This window comes from Serinus canaria, chromosome 1 (genome assembly GCF_022539315.1).
Source record: "Serinus canaria isolate serCan28SL12 chromosome 1, serCan2020, whole genome shotgun sequence".
Classification (NCBI taxonomy): Eukaryota; Metazoa; Chordata; class Aves; order Passeriformes; family Fringillidae; genus Serinus; species Serinus canaria.
Genome location: NC_066313.1, coordinates 25,634,391 through 25,654,448, shown reverse-complemented (window position 1 = coordinate 25,654,448; position 20,058 = coordinate 25,634,391). Strand labels below are relative to the sequence as shown.

At 46.2% G+C, this 20,058-nt stretch overlaps 1 protein-coding gene across 1 annotated transcript; it reads right to left on the bottom strand.

Annotated features, from left to right (window-relative positions):
- Window positions 1-698: 698 nt before the first annotated feature.
- Window positions 699-20,054, bottom strand: WDR3 (WD repeat domain 3). The gene is given in 27 exon segments (XM_009102605.4): window positions 699-1,548; window positions 2,162-2,255; window positions 2,743-2,871; window positions 3,336-3,379; window positions 4,872-4,919; window positions 5,479-5,519; window positions 5,522-5,570; window positions 6,368-6,433; window positions 6,628-6,678; window positions 7,962-8,096; window positions 8,209-8,320; window positions 8,465-8,565; window positions 9,242-9,298; window positions 9,994-10,129; window positions 10,536-10,621; window positions 11,303-11,404; window positions 11,740-11,833; window positions 12,568-12,798; window positions 13,083-13,178; window positions 14,118-14,215; window positions 14,335-14,436; window positions 15,392-15,505; window positions 16,352-16,447; window positions 16,782-16,860; window positions 17,772-17,890; window positions 18,296-18,505; window positions 19,804-20,054. Coding segments are annotated over 27 exon segments (2,817 nt in total). The 5' UTR covers window positions 19,975-20,054; the 3' UTR covers window positions 699-1,392.
- Between the last annotated feature and the right edge of the window lie 4 nt (window positions 20,055-20,058).

Sequence of the window (20,058 nt, the reverse complement as noted above, 5' to 3'; positions counted from 1 at the left end):
CTAAGTCAGGATAAAGACATGTTTGAATGCAGCTGTTTCTGGGTGCCCCTATAATTTTATATGTGTCCAGATAGGGATGAAACTTGTAATTCAAGTGAAACAACTGGCAGAGCTGTATGAAAGTTGCCATTTCTACAGAGTCTGAGAACCACCTGGAAATGGAGCACAATGTGCTCCTGTGAATCACCCAGACTCTGAAGAGGCAAGTGAACAATCATCCCCTGACATAGTCACTTAGGAACAACTGAGGTATGGCTGTTACACCTGAGGTGCTGCCTAGAGAATGACCAACTGAACTGCTGGCCTTTTGCACAATTGCTAGTAATAGACAACCTGAGTCAAAGACAGCAGTCAGCCACAACTGGGATGCAACTAAAAATCCATGAAACCCAAGTCAGAAGTTCAGCTTTGAGTACCCAAGTCAGACATGTGAGCCCAAGAGTCAGCAAAGTATCTGGAAGCAGCCCTCACCATCCTGCAAAACAGTGACTTGACCATTGGTAAAAAATACACAACATGTGCTATAAATTAATAACAACAGCAGCAGAGACTAGTTCACTCCATTCTGCCCAACCCCCTCTGTGAAAATAAATAATTTTATCTGACACAGGACAAGTACAACATTGCAACCAACCAGTGCAATTTCTAAAGCCTGGAGCAAGTAAAAGACAAACAATCCAGGCGTCTCACACTTGGTCTGCCAGGTCTCCAGAAAAACACAATCTGGGATAGGAGCCCTTTCATTTGCTCCCAATGATTTTATTCTCTGTAAAAAATCCTTTGAAAACAGACACACAGGCCAAGGCAACTGAGGATTTACAAAGGAAATACCAGGACAAAACACTATGAACAAATTTGTCTCACAAAGCAAATATAAATATGCCTTTAATAGAATGCAGCCATGTTTCTCCCTGTCCCACTAAAGAGTGGCTGTAGCTCAAGTCCTCACACTTCAGCAGAAAGCACAGGGCTTTTTCCACAGGCCACAAGCCACCAGCAGGTGTCAGTGAAAAATCCTACCAGGATTTTAATCCTGGACAAAGGCAGGGTCTCACTAGCAGTCCCTGTGCTGGATTCCATCGAATCAATGCTGCCAGAACGAGCTGATCTCAGGATAAATCAACTCCATTTCTAACAGGCATTCCACTAGAGGAAGAGCATGTGCCTTTGACAGCCACCTCAGACAGAGTCCAAGGGCATCCATCTGCAGCAGCCTAGAGAGAGTCCATCTCACAGACAACCATTCTGAGCTGGGTTATACCACGTGGAGGGGACAGACTTTGTCCCAGCCATGGGACATCATCACAGATGTTCAGCCACAAGAACACTTCCATGGTCAGCAGTGAGGCTACATGAGTTCATCCAGGTGCTCTGGGTCTTGGGCAGCAAATGCTAGACCATTGCAAGAACCATCTTTTCTTTCTTCTTCCTTTTTCTCTTTTTCTCCTCAAAACGTTCAGTAGCATCAGCAAAAAACGTCACCTCCTCCTTGGCCTCAATCTCCCTCTTCAGGAACTGGAGCCCTGCCATGTTGAATCCCAGCACATCCTGCAGAGATAGACCACACTGTGAAGCACATCCCAAGCTAGTTAGGGGGCAGAGAGTCCTGCACTGGCCACCCTCTACTAAGAGATGATGAAAAGAAGACAATCCACAGATTTAAAGAAAGCAACGTTAGTTTAAATGTAAACTCCATCTGAACAGAACAGCCAGTCCTGCACTCAGTTCCCCACAGTACTCTCTTAAAAGCAGCTCTAATCCACCACATTTTCTGAAAGACAAGCTGCTGGCAGGCACATGAATCTTCCTCTGGGAAAATGCAGAGTCTGCACTGAGGCAGCAGCCCACAGAAAAGCCCAAGAGAAGCAGGGAGTTACTTTATCTCCCACATATTTAGAAACTAGCGAGCAAAGATCCAGGCACATGTACCAGAAAACCAAGTGCAAATGAGGCAGGGAGCACAAGTATAAGCTCACCACTGGGGTATTCTCACATGAGGAGGAACAAAAGGAAAAGGCAATCTATTGACAAAGAGGATGGTTTAAATGAGCTCAGATCCCCAACCAACTTCCCCACTGGGCACCACAGACAACTCATGCTCACAAACATTGGCTCATCCCATTATTCTACATCCTGGAAAAGGGGAGGGTGCAACACTCACCCGGGCCTCACTGACTCTGGAGATGGTGACTTTCTTCAGATTTTCTATCACTGTCACCAGCATCTGGTTGCTTGTGATCTGCCCAAAATGTATCCTGGGAATAGAGCAGACAGTGTATAGCAGCATTGTTATTAGAAACATCACAAGGGCCCTCTCCTGAGCCTCTGTATGCTCTGGACATATGGAGTTTTTTATAATTAATCTTCCCCAGACACTGGACATGGACAGGCATGGACAAATTTATCTGGAAAAGCTATTTTCTTAAGTTTAACAGTGGTTCAAGGGGAAGGTTTTTCTGAGCACACAGGCTCTACAGCGCCACCAACAGTGCCTCATCAGACTTGATGTGGGATCTTTTCATTCCAGTGAGACTTAGGCCACCAGGACCAGCATCCCCAGCCAGGCATGTCAGCTCTCTGCATCCAAGCAGTTCATTCCCACACACCATTCACTGTGGGCTGCAGAGATTCCTTATCTCCTGCAGAGACCCCGTGTCTATTCCCAAGGATGCTTCCCAAGAGTTTCAGGCCCAGAGACTCAGAAGAAAGCCCAGATACTGTCTGGGCAGATAAAGGACTCACTTGAGCAGGAAGAGGAGAGCTCGGCACAGAAGCTCAACATCTGAGCCCTGCTGAATATATTCATTGAAAAGTCTGAGCAGGTCAGGGACATAGGAGAAAGGCAGCACCAGGAGAGACTCTTCCAGCTCACTGAGGTAAAAAGCAAAGGGATACAAGCATTAGTCTCAGTCACTGCTAGAGATGAGCAGGAAACACATGCACATAGGTGGGTTCTGGTACTCAGCTGTGCTAAGCATTTCTCACAGCTGGTCCATGACTGCCCTGCATCTACACAGCCCAGGCATCTTGTGGCATAGGGAGCAGGCACACACAGGCTTCCCTCCTCAGGGAAACTGCTCTCCACATCTCTACATACATTGCCATCTCAAAGAAGCCAACCCACACCCAGAAACTTCAGTCCACTCTCCCCATGGAAGGAATACTTTCAATTTCACATGCATATTCCAAAAGAGGCTGCCAAGAACAGTGACTCCAGACTCTCTAGCACTGCCCATTCTTTGCATGAGACCACTCAAGGATCCCAGACAATCCTGGGTCTAGAAACCCAACACTCAGTCACAAATCTGTTCAGCAATGAAGCTCTTGGGACTCACCTCGACTTGACCTTCTTGAAAACTTCCAGCACATAGGCAGAAGGCTGCAACAGAGGAAAGACAACAGCCCTGCTCAACAAGAAACATTCCAGGATCAACATGCCCTAAGGTCCATTTCACACAGTTAAAAACACACCATCACATCTTGTGAGACAGACACATGAAGCTAAATACAAAAAAAGAGGAAACCCTTTCAGCTTCAATCAGCTGCTGCTCTGAGAAGCTCTCCCTCAGCTTTCTTGGGATACTCTACACTGGTGAAGAATATTGTGAAAAATCTAATTTATATTTAATCAGCTAATTCATCTCAATTTATGTCAATGAATCTTGTACAAACTGGAAAAAAAGCATGGTAAAACAAATTACATATAAAAAACCTAATACAAACTAATCTCCCAGACTTAATTCCTACTACTCCTGTTTATCTGCTGGAAGCGTTTGGCAGATGGGAAAAGATTGCCAGAGCAGAGCTGGGAATTGGGAGAGAAAAGTGCCTTTTAACTACAAAATCATAGGATTTCATTCACTTCTGTTAAGCCTATCCAACTTATAATTAAATAGAGCTATAATCATGGAGGAAGGGACAGAAGGGCTCTTGCAAGGTGGTTACAGGTAATTAGAAGGAAGACAAAGGCTGTTTCATCTGGCACTGACATTAGCTTTGAGCAACCTGGTCTAGTGGGAGGTGTCCCTGCCCAGGGCAGAGGGGTTGGAACCAGATCATCTTGAAGGTCCCATCCAACCCAAACCATTGTATGATTGCATGAAAAGGGGAGAGAGAAAAAACAAGGCTCTTCCTAAGGGTACTTAAAAAACACAGTCTTGGAGTGCACACTGGAATAAACCAGAAAAACAAAAACTAATCTACTCAGAGTAGTGGACTTTTATTTATCAATGAAATCCACATATCCATGTCTGTGTATTTTTTAATATGTCAAAACCCACAGAATTTAGTGAAAACTGTTGTGCAGTAGTATGACATGAATGAGTAAGGGCACCAGGCTCTAGCCCTCAATACCCAAGTATTGAACTTCCATTCAGAATTTTCTCTATGTAAATTCTGCAGGAATAGGAACAGGAACAATAATTGTAGCAACATCACATAAATAAACCTGGGAAAGATTTGAACTAGCTTTCCTGCATCTTGGAGGAGACTGTAAACCCCTGGCTCATGACAAGGAACATCATAAAGTCATGCCTACCATCAGAGTTGTTTAACCTTTCCTATTTATGTTTAACATCATAAAGTCATGGCTACCATCAGGGCTGTTAAACCTTTGTAATACACATGCATGATACTAAAAAAAAAAAAAAAAAAAAAAAAAACACCAAAAAACAAACAAAAAAAAAACTTAAAAAACCACCAAAAACAAAACATCAACATGAAAACATAAAATTATGTTCACTTTGCACAAGCAAAAAAAGTTGTACTTTTTCTGAAAGCAGTCCTGCCTCACAGCAACCCAGCATGCAAATCAACCAGCCCCACTCCATTTGAGAATGGACTACAGCCTGTGGCCTGGGCATTCCACTTACTGTAATATTTCCATAGGCACGGAGAATGGGATTGACAGGGAAGGGAACCTGGAGACACAGAATGGGTTAAAATGAGGCAGGTGTGTGTGTGTATAAATGCACATTCAGAACAAACTTTTACCCACAGTAGAAGAGAGAGCTTTTACTGAGTGTCTTCCTGCAATTCCCACACCTCCACCCTCCCCAGAATGCTGCTGAAGGCCTCATTTGAAGCCATCAGACAATCTCATTCCCAGACATACATGACTAACTCTAACATGGATGAATTTTTTTCCACTTCTTGTCACTTTTCCCACTTCTATGACAGCCCCTTATTCAGCAAGGGGTGTTGAGATGAAGGCAAAGTTGAGGCTTGAGTATGAACTTGTGGCAGCTCACTCTTCCAGGGACAACACTTACACACTGATAAGACTTTAGGCATAAAGATCATTGGAGAGAACCCCTAATTATGCCCCAGAGCACAGAGCCATTTAGTTCTCCAAAAGATTTGAGCAAATGTCTGTTGTTTTCAGCTATCCTGTCTTTATCTGCATGCTAAGCCTTTCCACCTGAGCTGGAAGGATATGCCCAACACACCTTGGAATTTTTACATTCCTCAGTCTTTTACCTCTTTTCCTGCAGCTTTGCAGATGGCATTGTGTTCCTTAGTTTTGCAGTCTCTTCTCTGTACAGCTCGATAGCTTCCATGATCCTCTCAGCCTGTGCAGCACAAGAACAGCACATCAGTGACACCAGACAAGCCAGGACAAAGCTCAGCTGGACAAATGGAGGTGGAAGCAGAGGTGCTGACACAGAGCACAACATGGCATCTCCCCTGCTAACCTCTACTCCAGACTGCACCATTACCCTGAGCACACAAGTCATGCCCTGAAGATGTCACACTCCATCCACATTCCCCCACTGCCCTGGGTGCTCTCTGCTGCAGCTTCAGGTGTTGCTTTGACCACCACCCCCAAGCAGTGTCCCTTTGAGGCACAAGCCAGGGTCAGGCCGTTTTGACTATTCAGATTAAGGATTTCCTCTGAAAATCACCAAACCATTGAAATCTGCAGCCATGGAATTATCCACCCCACGCCTTCCTAGTACATCTCCCACGTCAACCACCACAATAGATTTCCACCTTCCACAGATCCCCACTGGACTGCACAGCCCTTCAGGGAGAGGCCTAATGCCTTGAGAACATCCCAGCTGCCTTTTGCTCCTTTGGGATTCAAACCCCAGAGGGCAAGAGCAGCTCTGTCTGTCCCACATGTGACAGGCAGCTGCAGGAACCTCACACCTCATTGCTCTCAGGAGGAAAGAATTCCTGGTCTCTCCAGAGTCAAAACGCTCCCTGTTGCCTTCTGAGCAGGACAGACTGCCTGTGCATGCAAGAGCAATCTGCCCCTATGAGACAGCACAGGTAACTCTTCAAACTGTTGCTATGACCCCATGAGAGCTCCCCTGGAGAGGCTGGTAAGGCACAAAGCCACGCTGGCAGAGCCACAGCACCTTACCGCTTTGATGGTTTCAATGGTCTTCTTTCCTGCCAGCCCTGTCTCTCCTTGCCTCTCTCCAGCCACCTACAAAATACAAAACACAGAGCTGCAGTTCCATCCTTGCACAGCACCACAGCCAACTGCACCATGGAGCAGCCACAGCTTCAGCACCCCCTTCCCCCCCTAAAAATGTTCCCTTCTCCCCGATACCTCTTCCATGCCTCTTACAGAAATAAGTTTTCGAGAGTTTGTACACACATTCAGATGGTGCAACTCACCACAGGCTGCTCCTCCTTGGCCACACTCTCTTCATACTCAGCTTCTCGTTGCTACGGAGGGTGAGAACACAACATATTAACAGCAGTGAGTAAGGCAAAGGTGCAAGTCCCTTCCAGACTATTTAAGCAAGACAACCTGGAGGGCTTCATGCAACCCATTACAAAACCAGGACCAATTAGCAGAGTCCAACAATGCCAGTGGCAAAATGCCTATTTGTCCCTGGTTCCAGCCCCCCAATGAAATCTAGAATCTCCCACAGAGAAAGAAATCCAGGTCTCTGCTCTGGGTGCAGGAACAGCCCTTCAGGATCCCACCAAGCTGAGACAGACACCACAGTTCAGCACCACACCTTTCACCAACCACACAACACAGAGGGAACAAGTCTAGAAAAGTCCCAGGGTTGTCCTGGGCTGCAAAAGGAAAGAGTCTCTGGTCTGCCGTCTCTCACATGAAAGGGCACCAATTATGTTATGCATAGTTTACTACTCATGTATTCATGCCCACCTTGCTATTCAAACTTGATCCAAAACAAACTTTTCTGGAATCTGGAGAAGAGCTATCTCTGTCTCTGCTTTTACCGAACACAGGGCATCAAGGTACAGTGTGTGGGTCAGCTCTTGCAAACAGGCTGGGATAAAAAAACCCAAACATCTATTGCAGGTTTCTCATCCACTCCAGCTTCTGCATTTCTGCCTCCTCCCCTCTCACTGTGGTTTAAGAACTGCCTTAGGAAGGAGTGACTGAAACAGGCTTCCCTGAGAGAACCTGTTACAGATAGTTACAAATTGTTCCAAGGGAGCCTCTGACTGGATCCGTGAAACAAACACATCGGCCAACCCCAATGGTCGCTCAGTACTGGAACAGGTGCTCAGACAGTCTGGAAAATCTATTTCCTTGGAGATGTCAGTGTACAAAGGCAAATCTCCAAGCAGTCTGATATAGCATTAAGAGCATCCTGCAGTGAGCAAGGGGTTGGACTAGAGACCTCCAGACCTTCCTTCCTACTGAAGTCCTTCTGAATTTATGATTCCTCCCAATACATGCTCAAATGATATAGAAGGGACTTCTTCCAGCATCCCTGAGCTCTGGGGCCTGCTACTGAGACAGGATGGACCTCTCACAGTTGAAAAAGGGACAAACTTGCATTTGACAGGAGCAGTGCTCTCCATCCCTCCCCATCAGCCACCTGCTGAACTGCCCCCCAAACACACTTGTGCTGAAAAGCACACAAGAGAATGTCAGACTGTAAGCAACAGACGTGCAGAAAGCCACTGAAGACCAAGAAAAAAAAAGGTCTGGAAGTTGGTTTTGGTAGAAAAGATTCAACTCTCACCATCTCCCTCTCCTCTTCCAAAATCAGTGGCTCCCTTGTCCTTTCCCAGAGGCGCAGGGACTTGTCATGGGATGCTGACACCACATAGTCTCCATTGGGACTGAGTGCCAAACACCAAACCTCCTGGTGATGCCCCTGCACGAGGACAGAAGAGCTCTGACATTAACATCACACACTTTCACCCCTGAGGAAAATCCTGCTCATGCAGGGATAATGCTTCCTTTCAACAGACTCCAAAACTTCCTACCTCCAGTGTCTGGATATGCTCAAATTTGTCAGCATCCCACTGCTTAATCTTGCCGTCCTTCCCAGCTGTGAAGAAGAGATGGGATTTGGGCACAAACTGCAGATACATCACACTGGAAAAGAAAAAGGCCCAAATTTACCCACTTGGGGAACACTGCAGAACTCCCCCTGTCTATGCTGGATAAAAGGATTATGGCTGGATCACAACTCCTTGGAGACAAGTCCACAGTCTAAAGATGCTGTAGGATTTGACTAACCTGTCATCATGGGCAAAGAGAGAACGGTGACAGTCCCCAAAATCCAAGCCCCAAATCTTCACATTCCTGTCAGCAGAGCCAGTTGCAATTAGAGTCCCATCCTAGAGAGCAACAAAGAGAGAGGAGAGTGTGGGGAGCTGGCTGGCAGCCCCATGAGGAACTGCTGCTGCCCCAGTGACTCTACACTGCTGAGTAGGCAGACACCTGGCTCCTGAAATGTGGCCTCTTGATCTCTTCATCTCCTTCCCAGTGGCCCATGCTCTGGAACTGGCACAGCCCACTGACAGCAATCTAGCCCCCCTCTGATCCTCTGCAGGTATTTGCCTATGTCCTGACATTCTTCTTGGCTTTCAATAAGCCTCATTCCAAAGACACCTCAGAGCACGACGCAGCCCAAGAATGAACAGGCACAAAGAGGCTGCTTCTCCTCAGCACCTGCCCTCTGCTCCCACTAACAATTCAGGCTCCTCTCACACAGCAACTTCAGCAGACTGTACCTGCTACAATGAGTGCAAGGGACATCACAGCATTTGGATTTCCCCTCACTCACAAAATGCCCCAGGGTCAGTTCTGTCATGACCCCAACTCTGAAACCCCTTGCAGTGAGCACAGGACTGCAGAATAAGAAGGGGCTTGCTGTGTCCCACCCAGAAACTGCTACGTCTGGAGCAAGGAGGTGACAAGGAAGCATTATCCTAGAGGACTTGATGTCAGCAGAGGCTCTCACACTCATCCATATCACCACAGTCCCAAATACACAGCCCTAATGATACTTACATAGCAGATGTCCATACACAGCACTGGCAGCTTGTGTCCATAAAGAGAAAGGAAAAACTGAAGCAGAAGAAAGGTGACTCAGTTAGACATGCTGGGTAGAGAGGTGTGTACATCTCAAGCTTCAGGCTACTTCTGCTCTGCCTCAGGAGCTGTTTTTCTAGCACTGCCCCACTTTCATTCTTGCCCTGAACACTGTTAGCAGCAGGGTCATGAGGCAAGAATTGAGAAGGTGGAAGTAGGCAAGCAAGCTGAACTAGCTCTGTTTGCTCTCTAGCTAACTCTGGTGCCAATCACCAGTGTCAATGGAGCTCATTCTGTTTCTCTTCACAAAACTGACAGCAGCAATCTCCATAACATTCACATGCTAATACACAGCTCACAAATCCACCACACACTGCTCACAAGGAAGGTTCTCCTCCCACAGGCTTTGCCTCTGCCATGCCCTATTTAACACCACGTGAGGCACATTCATCCCCACCTTCACAGTGCCTGACAGATCTGGAGTACCATCACATCTGCAGGGTTTAGAATGAACCTTGCCACCTGCAGGCTCAGAACACTTTTTAAATGCAAAATGCATCCTCCAGTTCCCAGTGGAACAACCATGGTTCCGTCAGGTTTGCCAGCAAACAGGCCCATGAAGGAGGATGCATGTTCCACACAAAACAAACACTTTTCCTTTGTATTGCTGATCTTGCAGGCTACAGTTACATCCCTTCCTGCACAGCCTCACAGCCCCTTTGGTCAGGCACCTTGAGCGTGTCAACGTAGAAAACCTTGACGGTGCAGTCCAGCAGGGAGACAGCCAGCAGCTTCTGGTTGGGGCTGTAGCGCACGCAGAGCACATCCTCATCCAGCTGCAACACGCGCACATGCTTCATGGAAAGCCTGGCAGCAAGAGGGAAAAAACAACTGGTAGCACAAGCAAACAGACTAGGAACAGACATGGATACACTGCACCCTGGGAAAGCATGTGAATTCCAACATGCAGCACATCAGTCCTCACTGGTACAGGACTGGAAATAAGCAGGCTCTGGTGGCTGATGAATTTCACTGCTACATTTCTGGTAATGATCTGCAGGTCCAGCCTGATTAGACACTAAACTCACACACACAAAAAGGGATCAGAAGGAGGCAAGTGCCCTCCTCCAGCTAAGCTCAGGTCTCCACAAAACTGCACAGAGCTTACACTCTCCTCCATGTGTCCCACACTGACATCATGGGCAGTTCTTGCAGTGCACAGCAGAGGCCAAAGCACCCATCATCAACAATGGCACAAGATTTATCTTCTCACCTTTTCTGAACACTGTTCTCATCCTTCACAAGCTCAAAGTCCCAGAACTTGACACATTTATCAGCACCTCCTGTCACAAAGCCATGCTGTAGGGGAAAACAAGAAAGCTGCTATGAAACCAGTTCCTATCACCCAGATCAAGTCTACAGCAAGGAATTGCCAACACAGAGGAGGTTTTTGAAATGTCCCACGTTCCTACACCATTAATGATTGACTGGACACTACCAGGAGCATTTGCTCTGGTTAGAGCACACACTGCCTGAGCAACACATACAATTTCAAAAGCCCTAGCTCATTTTGGAGGTCTAAGACAAAGACCCCAAACATAAAACAAAACCTGGACTGAAACTTTGGGATGGAAAGCAGTCATCTCAGCTGCAGCTAACAATATGCTTTTGATTTGTGACCAGCTTGAGACTCACTGTTACTGGATAAGACACACCTGACCACCACCCAACAACAGAGCCTCCTAAAGGAACAACAGTTCAGCATTTTACATTAAGAAGGAGGGTAAAATCTATCCCATATGTTTTCATCTGTAGGGTGGATGAATTTCAGGCAGATTACTTCTTGCTATGGCTTTGATTCCACTAGAAAGTTATTAGACACTATCAGCTGCATCCTCCACCTCTGAGGACGAGGGGTTCCATGCTTCCATGGAACAAAGTATGCAGTGGAAAACAAAGTCCATGGTGCAAACACACTGCTATAGGAAAGAGTTACAAGAAAAGATGTGCAGATGATATTTTTAAGGGTGGCTGAGTTACCTGGTCTGGTGAAAGAGCAATAGACCACACTGCCCCGTCATGAGCATCAAGTGTCTCTATCAGACTACCAGAAGCCAAGTCATACAGCTGCAGCTTCCCTGTCTGGGGAGAAAGATACCACAGAGGAAGAATCAGCCTCTGCTCACAACTCATGACAGCTCCTGGCAGAAGAGCTCCCTGCCACCCATGCCCCCAGCAGCCAGCTTCACTAGGTGGCTGTTACACACAGACGGCCAAACTCCTGATCTCCATCAGGGCCTTCCCAAAGCTCTACTCTACCTTCCACCTCAAGCCACAAGAGTTCTGTAGCGACTCTGGGAACAGAGCAGTGCTCCAGATCAGGCGAGGCAATGCATTTTCTGTGAGGCTGCCTTAGTGACATTTCCCTAACGCATTCCCAGACCCGGGCAGTGTGGAGTCAGAGGGCCACTCCTTACCTTGGTCCCAACGATGACCTGCCGATCCCCGGGGACAAACAGCGAGCAGAGCGCGTACTCACACTCCATTGTCCGGATGCACTGCAAGGTCGACCTGTGGACAAAGAGCCCAAAACCTCTCATCACCCACAGAATCTGGCCTGCTCAGTGACACATGCTCCAGTGTGGCCTCCACCCACAGCTGTCATTTACCTGGGGTCAGAAGATAAGCCACCACCATCCTACTGACCCAAACACTACCCAGCAGATGTTGCCCATAAAAGCATGCCACTGTGTTGTCCACCATCATGAACTATTGCTGTTGTGAACAAGAACAGAGCTCCTAATTTTAAACAGCATTTCAGGAAGGGACAGAGTGTAACATAATGTACTCACAGGAAACTGAGCTTGAAATCAACACCACTCACTGGGACAGCACTCTACATCAACACACAACTACATCAGCACTCTAGATCAAATCAGCCAACTCAGTCTAATACTAGATCCTTCAGATAAGATGTCAAGAAACCCACATGTTCCCTAAAGAACAGGCTTGTTTAAGGTAACAGTAAATAACTCTTATAAAAATGAAAAAAAAGAAAAAACCCATAGCAAAGTAGTTTATACCCAACTGCTATGTAGGAACTTTGTGTTTAGACCTTCTTTTGAAATTTTATATCTATAGCTTATCAGTTTCCCCAGTAAGGAAAAAAGAAAAATCATTTTATATTTGCTTCCTTTACTTCATTCACTGCTTTATCTATTTCCACTGTCCCCTCTTTCCTATCTCTGCCTTTCTTAACACAGCATCCCTTAATTCTGGGAGACTGACACAACCAGCCTGTGTACCTGTTCCAAATCTTCACGGACTCTGCAGCTGCTGAGAGAATGGCAATGTTGTCAGAGCTAAAAGCCAACGTCCTGACATCACTGCGGTGGCCTCCAATGGTTATCCTGGAGACACGGACAGCCTGGGGCACTTGTGCTGACAGGTCCAGGTTGTACAATTCAATGACATTGTTCTGGAGCAGCAGTACCATCTTCAGCTCTCCTTTTGGAGAGAGAATCAAGTCAAATGACCTGTTTGATTAGATAAAATCAGAGCTGTACACAGGGGTATTAAGACAAAGTGTTGGAGGGATCAATTATCAAGAACAACTGAGACAGAGGAATATAGACAGTGCACATCCCAGTGCACACTGAGCCACAGAGGTGTGAATGGACTGGAAATCTCAGCAGGCCTCTCCCCAGCTCCAAGCTAAACATATGTTGAGGGGGAAACTTCTTCCACCTCTGTCTGCACTGAGCCATGCAGAGCTCTCCCCAGGTAGCTCACCAGACTCTACAAAAGCCACTCCACTCACTTGATTTTAGAAGAAGCTTTGACACTAGTGACCCGCTGAATCTCTTCCTGCAGGCTCAGCTCCACACTCCTTTCAGGCTCCTCTTCAGAATTCTGTCTGGAAATGTCAGATAAGGGAGGAGAGTCAAATGACCCAGCACAGCCAACACAAACTAACATAGCAACACAGAAAACATAACAAAACCACTTAGCCTGCTGAAAACAACTTCCTACTTATCCAGCAGTGCTAACTATGTTTAAGAATAGGGACAGTGAAGGGTGGACAGTGGAGTTCATGCCAGTGTGCAGACTACTAAAGACACAAACTGTCCAAAAAAAACTCTCCTCCTCTGGAGCTAAAACACAAGGCACATTACAAAGATGGATACACTACAGGGAAGAGAAGCTGTATTTGCAAGCAAGACCAGCTTCTGCTCATCTCCTATCACTGACCAAAAGCTCTCAGCCATTGCCAAAATGCATTTTCAGATTTTGCAGATGCCCAGATTTGCACAGATGCCCTGTGCTTTAGTTTCTACCCTGGAGCCAGACCACTCCCTAAGGGCTGTTCTGAGGCACCCGTTAAGTGCCAGGATACAGAGACACTTAACAGAGAGTAACCATTAAGAAAACTCTCACCTGTATCTCTGCCTGCTGTAAAACAGGAAATGAAGTATCAGAGTCTCTGTGACTTCTCAGATGAAACTTTCATTCCTGCATTGCTTACCAACACCTTACTTTGATGCACCAAGCAGTATAAACACCAATGCCAGATAGAGCTGAGCAGCTCTGAAAACCCTATTTTATATCCATTTCTTTCACACTTTAGCTTTAGTTTTTCAGAGGGAAGATTCAGAAAGAAAGGTATTTCCTTAGTCTCTGGGAGCAGGGCTGCTCAGACAAGCACAAGGATGCACAGAAAGATCAGCCCCAAAATACAACAGCTAGCACAAAGAGAATGGCCAGAAGCTTGGAGTTTGACCACTGTGTAATGCTACTCAAAGAAGAGTTTTTCTAGAGCCTTCTGGACACAGACAGCATCCAAAAAATTGCTTACTTGGCTTTTTTCCTTGCTTTCTTCATTTTTTTTTCCAATTTCTTTTGGATTTCCTCTTCAGAAAGGACAGAGAACACTTCCAGAACGGCGTCTGTTCCCTAGAGTCAGAGGAGACAAATTCAAAGGTATGCAAAACCCTGGCTGACCCTTACAGAAAGTACCCAGGCTCTCTACCAGCCTCCTCTACAGCTCAGCAGCAGAGCCCCCCATTACTCACATGGCAGGCCAAAAACTTGCCCATGCGGTCCGTGCCAAGAGTCACCACTCGGTCTCTCCCTTCCCGCATGATGGATCCGACTTTGCTGCACTTAACGATGCGCTACAGGGAAAGAGGAACAAACCTGGGTCTGAAAGGGCAAATGAGCTTCTCAAGCAAACTCAAGAAACCTGCTGACAAGAAGTGTCAAGGAGAGGGGGAAATGAACCTAAAGGGTCCTGGCAGAGCAGCTGGTAAGGATAATAAAGGGACAAAACAAGCACCTGTGTGAGCTACAAGCTTATCTCCTGGTGTTTTGTTACATTTCAGCTGAAAATAATCATTTGCCATCTCAGTGGAAGAATAACTTAATTATATTGGCAAACCACATCCATTTAAGAGACAGAGCTGATTTTTTATGCTACAGAGACAGCAGAGCTCAGTCAAAAGAGGCAGAGAAGCTGAGAACAGAGGCTCTTAAACAGGGCAGTGAAGGGAGAGAAATCCTCTGGAGAGGAAGCTGTAAAATTTATTAACCAAGTCAGGTATCTATCACAACTACAAGCAGCCTGAGATCTGAGCAGTACTCCAGAAAGTTCAACAGAAATGACAGATTCAGTAAAGTCTCCAGCAGGAGAAAAGTGGGAATGGCTTTCTAGAATCCAATCTTACACCGTATTTCATTACAGTGAAACTCTGACCTCTCAATTTCTGCAAAGCTGAGCATCAGTACTGAACTCAGCAGCTGCAAACCAGCAAGGAACTATTTTTTTTTCTGTGATGTTTGATGAAAGAGCTCTTTTAGCACTGTTTAAATTTATACATTTGCTAGTCCTTCTCAAATAAAAAGGGAAGAAAAACTGTCAGTGGAAAATAAATCTGTGGGTGTTTTGGCACACATACTTCTCCTGATGTTTTGCAGGTAGATGAGGCAGCAGATGCTGCTGAGGAAGTTGTTATGGAACAAGACAAGAATTATCACATTTTCCCCAACAGGCTAATATGACACTCAGGACATAAACCATGCAAATGGGGTTAGATCCACCAGCTCAGAGACAGCATGGAAAACTGATCTTACTTCCTCAGGATGCTCATCCAGCTCTAAGGTCTCATCCTCTTCAGTGTTTTCTTCTGCTCCAGGTGAAGATGTTGCTTTGCTTTTCTTAGATTCTGGTTCATCAGGATCTTTTACCTGCTCACAGGAAAAAAAACAGCAAAAGGAGTGCCTTAAATCTCAAGAGCTATAGTATTGTGCTTTCTGGCTCCCGCTTCATTTCCTTGGAGATACAACTGATTAGCATACACAGAAGTGTCCTACAGAATTCCTGTAGGCATCAAGCACTCCATGTGCTCCCATGACTATCATCCATCCACAAGGCTGTCTTCCACTGGATTTCCCAGATCAGCTCCCTCTTCCACCAAATCTTCAGGGGAAGACTACACCCTTTCTACAGGATCCCTGTTCCAACAGAATCACACCTGACACTCCAGGAGGACTGCAGTCACAATTCCAATTGTACTGCTAGCAGCACCCTGACCAACAAGGGGTCAAGTCATATTCTGACTCTGTCAGTGTTCTTTTAGTTTACTGCATTGTTTATTTTACCTTTTTTTTATTTTCTTCCCTAATAAAGAACTGTTACTCCTGCTCCCATATTTTTGCCTAAAAGCCCCTTAAGTAAAAATTTATAGCAATTCCAAGAGGGGAGGTTTATGTTTTCCGTTTCAGGAGAGGCTCCTGCCTTCCTTATCAGTCTCCTGTCTTTCAAAACCAAGACAGTAAGTCAGAAGGGAGGAAGATCTGACACACTGGGGAAATCTCGTTCTGGAAGTGCTCACAGCTTCACTTGAAAGTGCAAAAGACAGGAAACAGCAAAGCCCATCCCATGAGCAGCTTGTGGATGCCCCAGATAGCAAAGACATTGCTTTGGCTGCTTCCCAGAACATCCATCAGATTTGAACATGTTCCAGTTCCTTCTCAGTTCAAAGACAAGCAGCTGGGCAGGGGGGCTGAGGGGTTACAGGGGGAATGTCTTACCTCCTGGATGTAGGTGAGATCCCACACCCTCAGCTCACTGTCAGCGCTCCCAGTGATCAGACGCTTCTCTTGGGACAGCAAAGCCATACCCCAGACCTGTCCAGAGGCACAATGTGAGGAACTGACTCCCTTCACTATCATAAAAAAACCACAGCATCTTTAAATGACCTATTTAAACAGCAACCAAACAGAGAATGGATCAAGTTGGGACCTCCTCTGGGGACACGTGCATGGGAATTGTCACCTACTGCATCTGATGACAGCTCTTAAAATTTTTTGGAGGTTTCTCATTTGCTCACTCCTAAAGCCTAATGAAAGTAAAATGTATGATGGTGCCAGCTTACAACTCCTGAAAGCAAGGAAAAGCCCAGAATGAGCCCTGACATCCCAAGTCCCTCCAGCCCAACACCTCCATGCATCCTCTTTTTACCTCAGCTCGGTGTCCAACCAGAGTTTTGAAGCAGTGCTGGGTGTCCAGATCCCACCATTTCACCAGCGTGTCTTTGGCACTGGAACAAAGAAGGAAAACTCAGACATAAGGAAAGACTGCAGAGCTCACAATTTTTCCAAGTGGTAGAAATACAAAAAAAAATGTAAAACATGTCAGAATATATCACAGAGCAGCTGCTCAAACATTGACATTTTGCAAGCCAAACAAAAAAGGCACAGAATGCTGCAAAAAGGTATCTGTCAAGTCACTGAAGCTGACCTGCAACTATCTGAAATTGCTTTAAGAAACAGGTATCATCTACCAACAAAATACTACTTCTTTCATCTGAAGAAAAAAGAAAAGAAAGTTGTTTCAATTTTAAACTGGACTGATTGCATGCACTGTTCTATTAAGCTAGTAAATGGCATATTAAAAAGTAAAACATTAGTGACTGTTGTTGTCAACCAATTATTATCAAAGGGATTCAGTCAACTTGCAGCTCCTTTAGTCGAATAACTTAAAATCAGCTAAAAAAACCCCTATCATCTTTTAATTAATTTGAGTATTTACAGCTTACAAGAAAGCAGTTTTTCTGTCACACTGCTGTGTGAATTACACATACAGAAGGTAAGTCTACTTAATTCTTCAAGACAAAAAAAAAAAACAAAACAAAACAAAAACTGTTACATGCATAATGAACATGTTATCACTATTCTTTGTTACAATAATTTTAAGTTGATGGATTTACCAACAATTTTAACTCTTTTCCAAACACCTTTTTCAGTATGGCCATATCAGTTGCTCTAAGACTTGGATTCAGGGACCAGACTTAAAAAATACATGGATGTGACAAAATCATATTCAAAGATGCTGGTGGGTCTGAGATATCACAAGACAAGAAGAAAAATACTGTAGCACACAGGATGTCTAAATTGCCAGTACAACCATGCCTGCTTTCTTGATCAACAATTTTTCTTAAGTCTGGCTCACCAAGTGACCAACAAGTTCTTCTCCTTCAAGAAAAGGACTTGAGTGATGACATCCTTGTGTCCCCTCAGCCGGTACAGGCCACTCTCATTGATGACATCCCACACGATGACTTCTGTATCCTGGAACAGAGAGAGTGTCTCCATGGGACTGGCCCTTGTCTCTGCCAAACTTCTGCCATGAGACTGGAAAGACTGCCTGAGAGCACACTTTCTCACTCTGAATCACAAGGATGATTAATGCAGTGGACACTGCTTACCCAGAGGTGCAGTCAGACTGAGAAATGTACCATCACCCCAGCCTGAGACACTTTTGCTATTCCTGATCTCACAAGATTATTCACTTTAACAGCTCCACCAGTGCCCTACTCCTGCCTGCAGCCCCTGCTGCTCCCCCAGCCCCTCTCACTGCCATCCTCTGGCTATGGGCAGAAGCCACACTTAAAATACTGAACACTTCAGTGCAGGTCAGCCTTCCCCATGGGGCATCTCTGTGACAGGGTCATGCTCCAGATGTCAAAGCCTCACCTTTGAGCCAGACACCAGCCTGCCACCCAGGTGGTCGTACTGCAGGGCTGTAACTGCAGCCCTGTGCCCATTGAAAGTGATTGTTGATTCTCCACTGAGGAGGTTGAAGACACGGATTGCTCCATCTTCATACCCAACAGCCAGGTGCAACCCGTCTGGAGAGGGGCAGAGGCAACTGACTTGCTGCTTGAGACCCTTAAGGATAAGAACCTGCAATTTTTAGGAGACAAAACATGTATAATGTTGATAAATGACATGTCAGCGTCAGATACTTAGACAGCAAAGTCTATTCTTCTCCTGGACTTCTAACTGAGCACTTCTGCCACTTTACAAGTTCATTTTTCAACTTCCTGCACCAAATACAGTGTCATTAACCCCATTTTCCAAGGTAAACAGCAGCCAGAAGGGAAGCAATTTCTCAAAAAAACAGGGCAGAACAAGCCCTGGAACTCAGAACCTGAAATTTCTGCCCCCAGATATTATGAACCAGAGAGCAAGAAATATTGTTTGAGAGGAAAAGTTGGAAAGTTTCTTCCTGACTCCATCCTCTCTGCCTAGCCTTTCTCGGGTATAGGGCAGAGCAGCTCTTCCACAGACTGCACAAGAACTTGAGAATGATGAAAACATCTCCAGAACAACATACCAGCAGTCAGCACTCCAGAGGCTGTGAAACAAAACCAGATTTCAGTGTGTAGTGGACAGTAGCACTTACAGTGATTTCTGAATCTCACAAGAGACACTGTGTGGCAGTCCTTAAAAGTTACAGCTCACAACCCCCCTATGGGATACAACTTTTACATGGGATGCCCAGTTCCACAGCCACAAACTCTATGACATCCCTGATTTGTCCAAGAACATTCACACAGCCTGCTAAACTGGAAGCAGCTTTCTAGCAATTACTCTTCACAACTGAGGTCCTGAGGCAAATCTCACAGGGATCCACAGTGAGATCCATTTTAAGACCAAGTTGAGATAAAGTAAATTACTCTCAAAGCAGAGCAGCAAGATCACCACTCCCTGTAACAACTGATAGCTACAAGTTACTACCAAAAGAAAACAAGGCAAGAGTTGCTGCATTCCAGATATCCACGATCCAAATCATCCACAGCCGCCTCTGTTGTGTGTGTGCTGGTGCTACCTGTTGGATTTCAACAGATGCAACCCTTATAAATTCCTTAAACAGAAATAACCAATTGTAACGAGCAAGACTTTGTTGTAAGCATCCAACACTGCAGTATATTTTGGACTACTACTACACGATGCACAATCCTCCAGGTTGGAGAACAGGAAGACACCAGCACTTTGGGTCAGGAGGCAGCCAGAGCTGCAGACCCACTCCACAGCCTAACCTCAGGCTGCGCTCAGCCTTCCCAAGAGGCGGGGATGCTGTGGATGTATCGCTTCTTTCCAAACGCCGCACAGTAACACAAATCGCTTCGCTTCAGGCAGCCTAAAAGCCCCTCACGCTGCACCCCAGCCCTGCCCCAGCACCGCATCCCGGGTCCCACCTTCTCTCCTTTCCTTGTGTCCCACACGAACACGTGCTCGCAAGCCGGCACAGCCACGTAGCGGCCCCGCTCGCCGCGCAGCGCCACGAAGGCCACGCCGGCCCTGGCGCTGGCCACCAGCCCGAAGAGGGCGGCGGGCTCGTAGCGCAGGTACTGCCGCGTCAGGCCCATGGCGGCGGCCGCGGCACGGGATGTGGGGAAGGAGGGCGCGGGATGCGGGCAAGGAGGGCGCGGAGGAGCCGCGGGCGCCACACG